Genomic DNA, 14,667 nt, shown 5'->3' with positions numbered 1-14,667 from the left:
CCTTCCAGAACGCTTCCTCACCTGATATTTCTGTTTTCTGGTGGGGTAATATTTTCTTTATTCCTTAGTTCCTGTGTCTGGCATTTTATTATTATCTTTTAATTTAATTTCATGTATTATTCCATTTATTATATATCTCTTATATGTATAAAATAATTGAAGTGGAAATTAGGGGGTGTTTGGAGTTAGCTTCACGGCTCAGTGGTTAACGAATCTGACTAGGAACCATGAGGTTGCAGGTTCAATCTCTGGCCTCACTCAGTGGGTTAAGGATCCAGCATTACTGTGAGCTGTGGTGTAGGTCGCAGACGTGGCTCAGATCCCGCGTTGTTGTGGTTCTGGCGTAGGCCGGTGGCTACAGCTCCGATTTGACCCTAGCCTGGGAACCTCCATATGCCGCGGGAGCAGCCCTAGAAAAGGCAAAAAGACAAAAAAAAAAAAAAAAAAAAAAGGAAAGAAATTAGGGGGTGTTTGTGGGAATTTTTTTCTTCTCCTTGGCTCTGAAAGTGACTTAACATTGTACGTATACTTGGCTTAAGTTTAGAAGTTTGCTGTTTTTCTAGATGCACTTAGAAATGTTAAACATGATAAATTGAATAACCCCAGAAAGCAAGAATTAACAAAGATTAAATTAAGCTATGTTTTGGGAATTCCCTGATGGCCTAGTGATAAAGGGTCTGGCATTGTCATTGCTATGGCTCAAGTTCCATCTCTGGCCCAGGAACTTCCACATGCCATAGGCATAGCCAAAATAAATAAATATATAAAGGATAAGTTTTTAAAAAGTTGGGAGTTCCTATTGTGGTTCAGCAGGTTAAGAACCTGACTAGCATCCATGAGAAGTCGGATGTGATCCTTGGCCCCACTCAGTGGGTTAAAGTTCCGGTGTTGCTGAAAGCTTCAGTATAGGTCGCAGATGCGGCTCGGATCTGGAGTTGCTGTGATATAGGCTGGCAGCTGCAGCTCCAATTTGACCCCTAGCCCAGGAACTTCCATATGCCACAGGTGTAGCTGTAAAAAGAAAGGAATAAATAAAAAGTTAATCTTTGTTTCCATAGGATTTTCTCATTTGACCCCACTCTGTAATATAGGCTGAACAGTCTATATTTTTGCCTGTTTTTATAGATGAGAAGACTAAGGTTCATGGTCTTTTCTAGTTCAGGTCACTCAGCTTGTTAATGTGTTGGCTGAGCTAGACCCGGAAGGAGGTCTCCTGATTCATTTGGACAGCTCCTTTCCAGTGTTCTAAATTGTACTGGACTTTAGAACAGTCTGAATCATCTGTGTTTTAGCCATTGAACAAATTCTCTAACTTCCCAGAGGAGAGAGACTATATATATGGTCCTCATATACACATCTTATTAATTAAATGTACTGTGATGAAACTGATACAGGTTTTACTTTGAGGGGTATCAAAAGCTCTCCAACAGCACATATTCATATATCTGTGCATGATTAATACCACTGTTTCATCTATAAAAATAAAACCTTACTTATAAAGGAACCAGCCCTGTGAACAATTTTCATCTACATGGCCATGTTTGACATGCAACTCAGCTTTAAAGAAAATAAGGTTTCTTAGCAATTTTTTGTAAGGTTATAGAAATTAGCAGGTTTTATTTTAAAGTACTTTTAAGTCTTTAACACATGTTCCACAACTTGGTGAGACAGTATAAGGCTTAAAATCATTCCTGTTCCCCTCCGTTACGTTTACCTCTCTCTTCTTTCCATTTAAGTCAGAATGTAATCTCCTGTCAGCCTGCTTCCCCTTCCAGTGGAGGGCACGTAAATGTGATTCTCCTGACTGGGAGAGAGGGAAGGCACTTCTCATCTTCCTCAGGCTCTGGTTGACCATCATGTGCCAAACTCACCCTGCTGTACCTCCCTGACCTGCTGCCCTTGTGCTTTTGCTCTACCTCAGCCACACCATGTTACCGTACGTGCCTCTTCCGGGCCTGGAAGCTGCTTACAGCACCGGCAGCAGTCACATGAGGTGAGCCTCCAATAGCACCTGGCACATGAGGGTGTGTGTGTGTGTGTGTGTGTGTTGGCGTATGGAAGGGAAGGAGGGAGGAGAGTGCACTAGCAGCTAGTGTGGGTCAGGTAAGGTGTGATTCTGACCTGTTGTTCTCCTAAACCTGATTTGCATCTCTCAGATGAACAATCTGAGCTCAACCTTAAGGCTGTGTAACTAAGTATGTGTAATCAATACCATTTATTGAAAAGAAAGAATCACTAGGCAACTCATACCACAAGTCTCCTCTCATGCTCTTTTTGGTTCTTTTTTTTTTTTTTTGTCTTTTTTTGTTGTTGTTGTTGTTGCTATTTCTTGGGCCGCTCCCGCGGCATATGGAGGTTCCCAGGCTAGGGGTTGAATCGGAGCTGTAGCCACTGGCCTACGCCAGAGCCACAGCAACTCGGGATCCGAGCCGCGTCTGCAACCTACACCACAGCTCACAGCAACGCCGGATCGTTGACCCACTGAGCAAGGGCAGGGACCGAACCCGCAACCTCATGGTTCCTAGTCAAATTCGTTAACCACTGCGCCACGACGGGAACGCCTCTTTTTGGTTCTTTAGCCAATTCCAGTGTCTGGATGGGATTGATCTCATCTGAGCACAGTTTACTAAATGTCCTCTCCCCCCAAAAGACCTGTTCCTTTTTGCTTCTTTCCTTATTCACTGTGTTTTCCTCACTTCATTGTTTCATACCAGGGGCTTGGATTGACCACATTCCTATAGTTTTTGACAGAAGCATGCCCAGAATTGACAAGAGGACAGGTTGACTGGGAGTGTCACTCAACCCTTGTCTGGGTATGAAGACAAAGGTGCCGACTTAGAGAGTGAACCTGTTCCATGTCTTTCTCCTCTGTTCTTCTCTCCATGGTGCTAGGCTAGAGCCTCCATTCCCTGCCTTGGTACCAAAGTCTTGCTTGGTAACAGACCCAGCTGTCAGCCAGCTCCTGCTTTCAGCCTCCGAGTTCCCCGTTCCCGGATTTGATGAGCTGGATGGTGTGACACCATCGTGCCCCCGACCCCAGAGCAGCCCTCCAGAACAGAAAGAGGTAAATGCAAAGTGCCAGGTGGGTCCAGGTGGCAGTTACCCCGCAGATCACATGACAGGGATAGATGGGCCCCTGAGTATCTTCACACCCACTAGCTTCAGGTGAATACTGGAGACGACCAAGATAGGACTTCTGTTTGGCCACTAAAGGATACTCTGCATCTCTTCATTGTGTTCCACACCCTTCTTTTGTGGTGACACGTTTAACAGTGTTTAGAGAATTGGACCACAGAGAGAGTGACGTCACACACTCAAAAATGAGTCAGTGATGAATGGTGTTCTTCAGTTTTGCAGTATCTGCTGTCTTCAACAGTGGCAGACTTTCATATTGATAATCTCACCTCTGAACTGTACGTACAACAGCATAAAGGGGGCAGTGGCTGAAAACAGTGAGTGGAGTAGGAGAGAGCTTTGTCATAAAATACTTATTGAAGTCATCTAGAAACTGAGGAAGCAGTGTCTTCAGTGTTAGGAAAAGGGACTTTGTATATTTAAATTGCCTTACAACATGACCATCTGTCTTCTTACTACTTAAAAATAGGCTGAGCCAGAGAAGAGGCCAAAGAAAGTCTCACAGATTCGCATCCGGAAAACTATACCCAAGCCAGACCCTAACCTTACCCCCATGGGCCTTCCTCGACCCAAAAGGTGAGTGCTTTCTCTAACACACATGGGTGCACTTTTTTGGAAATTGTCTGGCAAATACAGTGACCTTTTGAATGATCATATACTCTGAGCTTTTGTTACACTTGTAGGAATTTATCCAAAAGAGTTCGTTGGTACTGTGGCCAGAGATTTATGTGCAGTGATATTTGAATGCCTTCTTGATCACCGTTACTGAGCTCTCTGTGCCAGATGCTGCCCCTTCGTGTCCATAATCCCAGTGGTGCTTGCAGGTAGGCACTGTCGTCGTCTCCAAGGCTCCGGGGCTAAGAAACCTGTGTTTGTCCATAGCATCTGTCAAGGCACAGGTTTAACCCAATCCCACGGCCCAGGCTCACAATTCTGTGGACAAAACTGGGAAGGGACCCAAATGTCATGAGGGAAAGAAGTTTATTTTATATTTAAGAAAATGCTTTTTCCATGTTACAGTCTATCTATTATAGCCTTTAAAAATTTGGATTCCGAAGATTTTTTTCATGACAGAGCTGATTGCTAATTTTGTATTGGGCATGATTCCAAATTGTGGATTTGGCAGGATTCCAGCTTTGGAATGATATATATTACAGACACTATGGAAATGTAAAGACTTTTAAGAAGAGTTATGTTTTCTTGTGGCAAAAACAATTCATTTCTCAACAGCAAATGGAAGCCCTTGCCCCTTAGGTAACCCAAGGTAAGTTATTTAACCTTCCTGGGCTTCAAGGACTTACTGGTAAAATGCGAATAAGAATCCCTAACACTTCAGATTGCTGTATAGTCCAGTTGAGGAAAAAATGCACTGTATTTACTTTATTGCTTCACACAACACAAATGCAATCAGTAGTTAACTATGATTGATGTTCCATTTTCCCCATGTGGTTCTTATCTTAACATGTTGTATTTTTACTCTGTTTTTCTTTTATGGATCATCCTACCATGTCTTTTCAAGAGAAATTTTTTTTTTTAATTTTTTTTTTATTTTATTTATTTATTTTGTCTTTTGTCTTTTGTTGTTGTTGAGGTTGCTATTTCCTGGGCCGCTCCCGCGGCATATGGAGGTTCCCAGGCTAGGGGTCCAATCGGAGCTGTAGCCACTGGCCTACGCCAGAGCCACAGCAACGCGGGATCCGAGCCGCGTCTGCAACCTACACCACAGCTCACGGCAACGCCGGATCGTTGACCCACTGAGCAAGGGCAGGGACCGAACCCGCAACCTCATGGTTCCTAGTCAGATTCGTTAACCACTGCGCCACGACGGGAACTCCTCAAGAGAAATTTTAAAAGCATTTCAGGGAGTTCCCATCGTGGCTCAATGGCTAACAAATCTGACTAGGAACCATGAGGTTGCGGGTTCGGTCCCTGGCCTTGCTCAGTAGGTTAAGGATCCGGCATTGCCATGAGCTGTGGTATAGGCTGAAGACGTGGCTCGGATCCTGTATTGTGTGGCTCTGGTGAAGGCCAGTAGCTACAGCTCTGATTAGACCCTAGCCTGGGAACCTCCATATGCCTTGGGTGCGGCCCTAAAAAGACCAAAAAAAAAAAGCATTTCAGATAAACTGGGTTAAATAAGTGCTTATTACTAGAATGAAATAGGGTTCAGAATCAATGTATTCTATCTTGAATTTGTACATAGACATAAGTTCTAGAAAACCTTATTTATAAAGATAAGTAGGTGGAAGTGGAGAGAATTTTTGTGTAGCAATAACATTCAGTCCTTTCAACTTCTTTCAAGTCATGCCCCCCAAAAAATCACAGATTGATCTATTGTCAAGCTGCGTTTAATGGTTTTTTTTTTTTTTTTGAAAGCAAAGAATTGAAAAGTGCTGACTCACTTGGGTTCTGTTGCCTGGGTATTATTGGAAGCAGGCAGTGTCTTAGTGTGGGAGGTGCACCAAGAGGATCTGATCAGCATCAGATACCTAACGAATTATGTGTTACTCTTTCACTTAGAGGCATTTTATTTAATCCTGTATGATGAAAGTGGCTGAAAAAGTAAGACATTCATTAAATCTTTGCCTAAGACATTTTGGTAAAATGCATTTTATTACTTAAATATACTTTTGTACAAAAACCTTGAAGGTGCTGATTTGTGCATCAAATGTATGGAAAATTTTTGACATACAGCTTAATTAGCAAAGGCAGTTTTTATTATTATTCAAGCCCATCAGCCAAATCATTCTTAACTTCCTGACTTTTCAGTTTCCCACTTAACATACAGTCATCTCAGTATCCTTGGGAAACTGGTTCCAGGAGGCCCTACAGAGGCTCAGATCTCTCTTTTTTTGTAAGATTTTTATTTTTCCTATTATAGTTGATTCACAGTGTTCTGCCCATTTCTGCTATAAAGTGACCCAGTCATCTATATATATTATCATTCTTTTTCTCACATTATCCTCCATCATGTTCTATCACAAGTGATTAGATACAGTTCCCTGTGTTGTGCAGCAGGTTCTCATTGGCTTATCCACTCCAGATGGAATAGTTTGCATCTACTAACCCCAAACTCCCAGTCAGTCCCTCTCCCTCCCCCTCAGCAAACACAAGTCTGTTCTCCAAAACAAGGAGTTTGTTTCTTTTCTATAGATAGGTTCATTTGTGCCATTTATTAGATTCCAAATATAATAAGTGACATCATATGGGTATTTGTTTTTTCCTTTCTGACTTACTTCACTTAGTATGAGAGTCTCTAGTTCCATTCATGTTGTTGCAAATGGCATTATTTTGTTCTTTTTTACGGCAGAGTAGTATTCCATTGTGTATAATATTACCACATCTTCTTGATCCATTCATCTGTCAAAGGACATTTAGGTTATTTCCATGTCTTAGCTATTGTGAATAGTGCTGCAATGAACATAGGCATGCATGTATCTTTTTCAACAAAGGTTTTGTCTGGATATTGGAGCAGGAGTGGGATTGCTAGGTCATATGGTAGTTCTCTATTTAGTTTTCTGAGGTACCTCCATACTGTTTTCCATAGTGGTTGTACCAGTTGACATTCCCACCACCAGTGAAGGAGGGTACTCTTTTCTCCACACCCTTTCCAGCATTTGTTATTTGTTGACTTATTAATGATGGCCATTCTGACTGGTGTGAGGTGGTACCTCATGGTAGTTTTGATTTGCATTCTCTAATAATCAGTGATGTTGAGCATTTTTACATGTGCTTGTTGGCCACCTGTATATCTTCTTTAGAGAAATGTTTACTCAGGTCTTTTGCCCATTTTTCCATTGGGTTGTTGGCTTTTTTGCTGTTGAGTTGTATAAGTTGTTTGTGTATTTTGGAGATTAAGCCCTTGTCACTTGCATCATTTGAAATTATTTTCTCCCATTCTGTATGTTGTCTTTTTATTTTTCAAGATTTCCTTTGCTGTGCAAAAGCTTGCCAGTTTGATTAGGTCTCATTGGTTTATTTTTGTTTTTATTTCTGTTGCCTTGGGAGACTGACCTAAGAACACATTTGTGTGGTTGATGTCAGAGAATGTTTTGCCTATGTTCTTTTCTAGGAGTTTTATGGTGTCTTGTCTTATGTTTAAGTCTTTAAGCTGTTTTCGAGTTTATTTTTGTGTGTGCTGTGAGGGTGTGTTCTAGTTTCATTGATTTACATACAGCTGTCCAGTTCTGCCAGCACCATTTGCTGAAGAGACTGTCTTTTTCCCATCTTATATTCTTGTCTCCTTTGTTGAAGATTAATTGACCTAGGTGTCTGGGTTTATTTCTGGGTTCTCTATTCTGTTCCATTGGTCTGTATGTCTGTTTTTGAACCAGTACCATACCGTCTTTTTTTTTTTTTTTTTTTTTTTTTTTTTGTCTTTTTGCTATTTCTTGGGCCGCTCCCGCGGCATATGGAGGTTCCCAGGCTAGGGGTCTAATCAGAGCTGTAGCCGCCAGCCTACGCCAGAGCCACAGCAACGGGGGATCCGGGCCGCATCTGCAACCTACACTACAGCTCACAGCAACGCCAGATCGTTAACCCACTGAGCAAGGGCAGGGACCGAACCTGCCCTTGCTCAGTGGTTCCTAGTCGGATTCGTTAACCACTGCGCCACGACAAGAACTCCCATACTGTCTTGATTACTGTAGGTAGCTTCGTAATATTGTCTGAAGTCTGGAAGAGTTATGCCTCCTGCTTGGTTTTGGTTCCTCAGAATTGCTTTGGCAATTCTGGGTCTTTTGTGGTTCCATATAAATTTTTGGATTATTTCTTCTAATTTTGTGAAAAATGTCATGGGAAATATGATAAGGATTGCATTGAATCTGTAGGTTGCTTTGGGTAGTATGGCCATTTTAACAATATTAATTCTTCCAATTCTGAAGCATGGAATATCTTTGAATTCTTTGAATCCTCTTTAATTTCCTGGATTAATGTTTTATAGTTCTCAGCATATAAATCTTTCAAGTCAGCTTTATTCCTAGGTATTTAATTTTGTGAGGTACAATCTTTAAAGTTACTGTTTTTCTGTTTGTTTGTTTTGTTTTTGTCTTTTTGCCTTTTCTAGGGCTGCACCCACAGCATATGTAGGTTCCCAGGCTGGGGGTCTAATCAGAGTTGTAGCTCCCAACCTTCACCAGAGCCACAGCAAGGCGGGATCTGAGCCATGTCTGCAACCTACGCCACAGCTCACGGCAATGCCAGATCCTTGACCCACTGAGCAAGGCCAGGGATCGAATCCGCAACCTCATGATTCCTAGTCGGATTCGTTAGCCACTGAGCCAAGATGGGAACTCCTAAAAGGTACTGTATTTTTATATTCCTTTTCTATTATTTCATTGTTAGTGTACAGAAATGCAACCAATTTCTGAATGTTAATCTTATATCCTGCTACTTTGCTGAATTCGTTGATCAGTTTGAGTAGTTTTTGTTTGGAGTCCTTACAGTTTTCTGTATATTGTATCATGTCACCTGCATAGAGTGATAATTTTACCTCTTCTCTTCTGATTTGGATACCTTTTGTTTCTTTTGTTTGTCTGAGGACTTCCAATACTAGGTTGAATAAAAGTAGTGAGAGTGGGCATTCTGGTCTTGTTCCAGACATTAGCAGGAAGGCATTCAGCTTTTCTCCATTGAGTATTATATTGGCTATGGGTTTGCCATAAATGGCTTTTATTATGTTAAGGTATGTTCCCTCTATAGCCACTTTGTTAAGACTTTTTATCATGAATGGATGTTGGATTTTGTGAAATGCTTTTTCTGAATCTATTGAGATGATCATGTGGTTTTGACTTTTGTTAATGTGGTGTATGATATTGATTGATTTGTGTATTTTGAACCATCCTTGTGAACTTGGGGTGAATCCCACTTGGTTGTGGTGTATGATCTTTTTTACATGCTGCTGGATTTGGTTGGCTAAATTTTTGTTGAGAATTTTTACATCTATATTCATTGAAGATATTGACCTGTAATTTTCTTTTTTGGTAATATCATTGGTTTTGGTATTAGGGTGATGGTGGCTTCATAGAATGCCTTTAGAAGTGTTCCTTCTTCAACCATTTGGAAAAGTTTAAAAAGGATGGGTAGGAGTTCCCATTGTGGTGCAGCGGAAATGAATCCGACTAGGAACCATGTGGTTGCGGGTTTGATCCCTGGCCTCGCTCAGTGGGTTAAGGATCTGGTGTTGCCGTGAGCTTTGGTGTAGGTTGCAGATGCGGCTCAGATCCCATGTTGCTGTGGCTGTGGTGTAGACTGGCAGCTGTAGCTCCAAATAGACCCTTGCCTGGGAACCTCCATATGCCACAGGTGTGGCCCTGAAAAGACAAAAAAACAAAAACAAAAAAACCAAAAAACAAAAATCAAAGACGGATGGGTATAAGAATTTGCCTGTGAAGGCATTTTGTCCTGGACTTTCGTTTGTAGGGAGTGTTTTTATGACACATTCAATTTCATTTTTAATGATCGGTCTGTTCAGTTGATCTATTTCTTCTTGATTCAGTTTTGGTGGACTATAAGTCTCTGGAAAGTTGTCCATTTCTTCTTGGTTGTCAATTTGTTAGCATACAATTGTTCATAGGATTCTATTATGGCTTTTCATATTTCTGCAGCATCTGTTGAGATTTCTCCTTTTTCCTTTATTTTATTTTGTTGTATTTATTTTGCCATTTCTTGGGCCGCTCCTGCAGCATATGGAAGTTCCCAGGCTAGGGGTCGAATCGGAGCTGTAGCCACCAGCCTACGCCAGAGCCACAGCAACTCGGGATCTGAGCTGCATCTGCAACCCACAGCTCACGGCAACACCAGATCCTTAACCCCCCCGAGCAAGGCCAGGGATGGAACCCACATCCCCATGGTTCCTAGTCGGATTCGTTAACCACTGAGCCATGACGGGAACTCTCCTTTTTTCCTTATTTTGTTTGAGTTCTTTCTTTCCTCTTCTTGGTGAGTGTGGCCAGTGGTTTGTCAATTTTGTTTACCCTTTCAAAGAACCAGCTCTTGGTTTTATTGATTTTTGAATCTCTATTGTATTGATTTCCTCTCTGATCTTTATGATTTCCTTCCTTCTGCTGACTTTAGGTTTTGTTTGTTCTTCTTTTTCTAATTCCTTTAGGTGGTAGGTTGTCAATTGGAGATTTATCTTCTTTTTTGAGGAAGTCCTGTATCAGTGTGAACTTCCTCTAAGAATTGCTTTGCTTCATCCCATAGATATTGAATGGTTGTGTAATTTAATGTGTTTTATATGTTTAAGGAAATAAAAATGGATTGAAAAGTGTAAATAAAGGGTCAAAAGACTTGAAACTGACCAAGTAGACTTGAAGTATAACCAGATAGAATTCTAAAAGATGTAAAATAGGGTAATCAAAATAAAACCATAATAGATGAATTTAACAGCAGATTAAATAGAGCTAGGTAGAATAAATGGAAATGGAAAACACACCTGAACAAATTTTCATAATGAAGCACAGTAACAGATGCAAAATATGATAGAAAAGGGAGACGAGAGCTATGGATAGAATTTAGAAGATCTCAGGAGTTCCCCTCGTGGCGCAGTGGTTAACGAATCCGACTAGGAACCATGAGGTTGCGGGTTCGGTCCCTGCCCTTGCTCAGTGGGTTAACGATCCAGCGTTGCCGTGAGCTGTGGTGTAGGTTGCAGACGTGGCTCGGATCCCGCGTTGCTGTGGCTCTGGCATAGGCCAGTGGCTACAGCTCCAATTCCACCCTAGTCTGGGGAACCTCCATATGCCACGGGAGCAGCCCTAGAAAAGGCAAAAAGACAAAAAAAAAAAAAAGAATTTAGCAGATCTCACAGACGTCTAATCTGAGTTCCAGAAAGAAGAACAAGAGAATAGGGAGAAAGGTGGTATTTGGAAAGATAAAGGCCGACAAAAGATACTAACCCCAAGCAGGATCAGTTAAAAGAATTTCATATCTAATTGCATCATAAGAAAACTGCAGAGTTCCAAGGACAAAGCGATAATCTTAAAAGAAAAAAAAAAAAAAAAAAAAGCCAGGGAACCTTTGGCGTCTATTTTGAAGAAAATATATTGGAGATATTTTGAAGAAAATAGACACCAAAATCTTCAAATTACTAGCGAAACTAATTAAACCAGCAATATATTAAACATCATTGTATATGTGACCAAGCGGGGTTTATCCCAAGAATGCAAGGTTGGTTGAACACAAGAGATTAAGGTGGATACCATACTAATAGAATAAAGGAGGAAGAATATGTGATTCTCATTAGATGCAGAAAAAGCATTTTATAGAATCAAATACCTTTTCATGATAAAAACATTTAAGAATAAGTAAGAACTTCTTAGAGTTCCTGTCATGGCTCAGTGGTTAACAAATCCTACTGGGAACCATGGATTTGCGGGTTTGATCCCTGGCCTTGCTCAATGGGTTAAGGATCCAGCGTGGTGTAGGTTGCAGACATGGCTTGGATCATGGTTGCTGTGGCTCTGGCGTAGACTGGCGATTACAGCTCTAATTAGACCCCTAGCCTGGGAACCTCCATATGCCGCGCGGGAGCAGCCCTAGATAAGTCAAAAAGACCAAAAAAAAAAAAAAAAAGAATAAGTAAGAACTTCTTAAGGGAGTTCCTTTTGTGGCACAGCAGAAATGAATCCAACTACTGTCTATGAGGATGTGGGTTTAATCTCCAACCTGGCTCAGTGGTTCAGGGATCTGGCGTTGCCATGAGCTGTGGTGTAGGTTGCAGACATGGCTTGGGTCCTGTGTTGCTGTGGCTGTGGTGTAGGCTGGCAGCTGTAACTGATTTGACCCCTAGTCTGGGAACCTCCATATGCCACTGGTGCGGCCCTAAAAAGTAAAACAAAACAAAACAAAAAAACTTCCTCAAATGAATAAAAGGCATCTACCAAAAAACCCAAAGCAGAAATCATACACGATAATAAAAGACTAAAAGTTTTCCCCTGAGATTGTGAACAAGGCAAGGGTGTTCACTCTAGTCGTTTCTGTTTAACATTCTACTAGAGGTTCTAGACAGGGCAGTTAAGTGAGAAAATGAAATAGCCCTCAGATTAGAAAAGAGGTAAAACTATTTCTTTAGTATCTTGTATATAGAAAACCCCAAGAATCCACTCTTAGAGCTAGTGAGTGAATTCAGCAAGTATGCAGGATATAAAATCAAGATATAAGAAAAAGGAAGTCAGTTGTATGTATACACTAGCAATGAGCTATTTGAAAATGAAATTAAAAAAACAACTTCCAGAGTTCCCGTTGTGGCATAGTGGAAATGAATCTGACTAGGAACCATGAGGTTGCGGTTCGATCCCTGGCCACCCTTAACTAGCTCTGGGATCCAGCATTGCTGTGGCTGTGGTGTAGGCTGGTAGCTGTAGCTCTGGTTCATCCCCTAGCCTGGGAATCTCCATATGCTGTGGGTGTGGCCCTCAAAAGACAAAAAAACAAAAACAACAACAACAAAAAAAGTATAAACAATTCCCTTTATAGTAGCATCAAAAAAACAGAAAAAAAACCTTGGGATAAATTTAGCAAAAGAAGCATAAGACTTGTTCAGTAAAACCTACAGATTATTGTTGAAAGACATTAAAGACCTGAATAAATAGAAAGACATCTGTTCATAGATTGGTCTACTTAATGCTGTTGAGAGGTCAGTACTACCCAAAGTAATCTTCAGGTTTACTGACATTCTGTTATAAAATGTCAACTACCTTCTTTGCAGAGAGTGACAAGCTGATGTTCAAAGTCATGAAAATTCAAGTGACCTTGAAAGAGGAACATAGTAGAAGATTCACTATACTACATGCATAGTTAAAAATGATTAAGATGCTAAATTTTATGTCTTGCATACTTTACTACAACGAAAAAAAAACATACGAACTTGGTACAAAGCTTTAGTAATCAAGACAGCGTGATAATGGGAGTTCCACTGATGGTACAGGGGCTTAAGGATCTGGCACTGTCACTGCTGTGGCTTGGGTTCGATACCTGGCCTGGGAACTCCATATGCTGTGGGTGTGGCAAAAAAAAAGTGTGATAATGGCATAAAGAGTGATATATAAACCAACAAAATAGAACTGAGAGTTCAGAGATAAGCCCAGGCATATAAGGTGATTCTCACCAAATGTGCCAAGACCATTCATTCAGTGGGGTAGTCTTTCCAAAAAATGGTGCTGGGACAACTGGATATCAACATGCAGAACTGGATATCTGTGTACAAAAAAATAACTCAGTCAAAGACCAAAGCGTAAGGGCTAAAACTATAAAACACTTAGAAGAAAGCAGAAGTCTAAACCTGCATGACCTTAGATTAGGCAACACCTTCATGGAAATTATACCAAATGCATGAGCAACAAAAGGAAAGAAAAAAAATGTGTTTTTACTTCATCAAAGTGAAAACTTTTGTTCCGTCAGTGGATTATCAAGAAAATGAAGAGATACCCCATTAAGAGAATGTGAAGCCAGGCCACAGAGTGGTAGAAAATAGTTGCAATAGACATACTTGATTAAGGACTGTTATTCAAAATATACGAAGGGCTTTTGGGAGTTCCCATTGTGGCTCAGTGGTAACAAACCCAGCTAGGATTAATGAGGCTACAGGTTTGATCCCTGACCTTGCTCAGTGGGTTAAGGATCCAGCACTGCCCTGAGTTATGGTGCAGGTTGCAGACATGGCTCTGATCCCCCTTTGCTGTCGCCATGGCGTAGGCCAACAGCTGCAGCTCTGATTTGACCCCTAGCTTGGGAACTTCCATATGCCATGGGTGTGGCCCTAAAAAGACAAAAGGAAAAATGCTTTGCATCCAGTGTAATTAGGGAATTGCAAGCTAAAACAATGAGGTGCCACTGTTCACCTACTAGAATGGCCAGAATCCATAACACACTGCACCACATACCAGCGAGGCTATACAGCAATAAGAACTTTGATCCCCTGCTGGTAGGAAAGCAGAATGGTGTGGCCACTGTGGAAAAGACAGTTTGGTGGTTTCTTACAAAGCTAAACATACTCTTACATACAATCCAGCAGTAATGCTCCTTAGTATTTATGCTAGTGATTTGAAAACTTAGACATTTCTCAGAGGAGACACGAATGGCTAAAAGATGATGCAACATCATTAGTCGTTAGGGAACTGCAAATCAAAACCACAGATGGCTCTCACCCACTAGGATGACTGTAATTTTTAAAAAATAAAAATAGCAATTGTTTGCATTGAGGATGATTGAGGATGGATAGACATTGGAACCTTCATACATTGCTTGTGGAAATGTAAAATGATGTAGCCACTGTGGGAAATAGTTTGGCAGTTCTTCAAAATGTTAGAGTTACTGCTCCCAGGTATATATCCAAGGGAAATTGAAAACATGTTCACATGGAATCTTACACAGGAATGTTCATAGCAGCAAAAAGTAGAAACAATCCAAATGTCCATCAGTTATTGAATAGATAGAGGAATGGTTGTATATCCATAGAATATTATATTATTCAGCCATTAAAAGGAGTGAATTCCTGACATGAATGAACCATGTAAACAGTGCACTCAGTGA

At 40.9% G+C, this 14,667-nt stretch overlaps 1 protein-coding gene across 13 annotated transcripts in view; it reads left to right on the top strand.

The window, feature by feature from the left end:
- PRR14L (proline rich 14 like) overlaps positions 1-14,667 on the top strand; it is a 66,272-nt gene that overhangs the window by 41,433 nt on the left and 10,172 nt on the right. For 9 of the 13 annotated variants that reach the window (XM_001925039.4, XM_005670868.3, XM_021073919.1 and 6 more), the window contains 3 exons: positions 1,922-1,993; positions 2,893-3,064; positions 3,605-3,711. In XM_001925039.4, coding sequence (XP_001925074.2) covers positions 1,922-1,993; positions 2,893-3,064; positions 3,605-3,711 — 351 coding nt within the window. Of the gene's footprint in view, positions 1-1,736; positions 1,994-2,892; positions 3,065-3,604; positions 3,712-3,818; positions 3,962-14,667 lie in introns of those variants that run through there. The other 4 variants (XR_001300925.2, XM_013983085.2, XM_021073914.1 and 1 more) reach the window with 4 other exon arrangements.

This window comes from Sus scrofa, chromosome 14 (genome assembly GCF_000003025.6).
Source record: "Sus scrofa isolate TJ Tabasco breed Duroc chromosome 14, Sscrofa11.1, whole genome shotgun sequence".
In the NCBI taxonomy this organism is placed as follows: domain Eukaryota; kingdom Metazoa; phylum Chordata; class Mammalia; order Artiodactyla; family Suidae; genus Sus; species Sus scrofa.
Note: the sequence above shows the minus strand (reverse complement) of the source record. Positions and strands in the feature narration are given on the sequence as shown.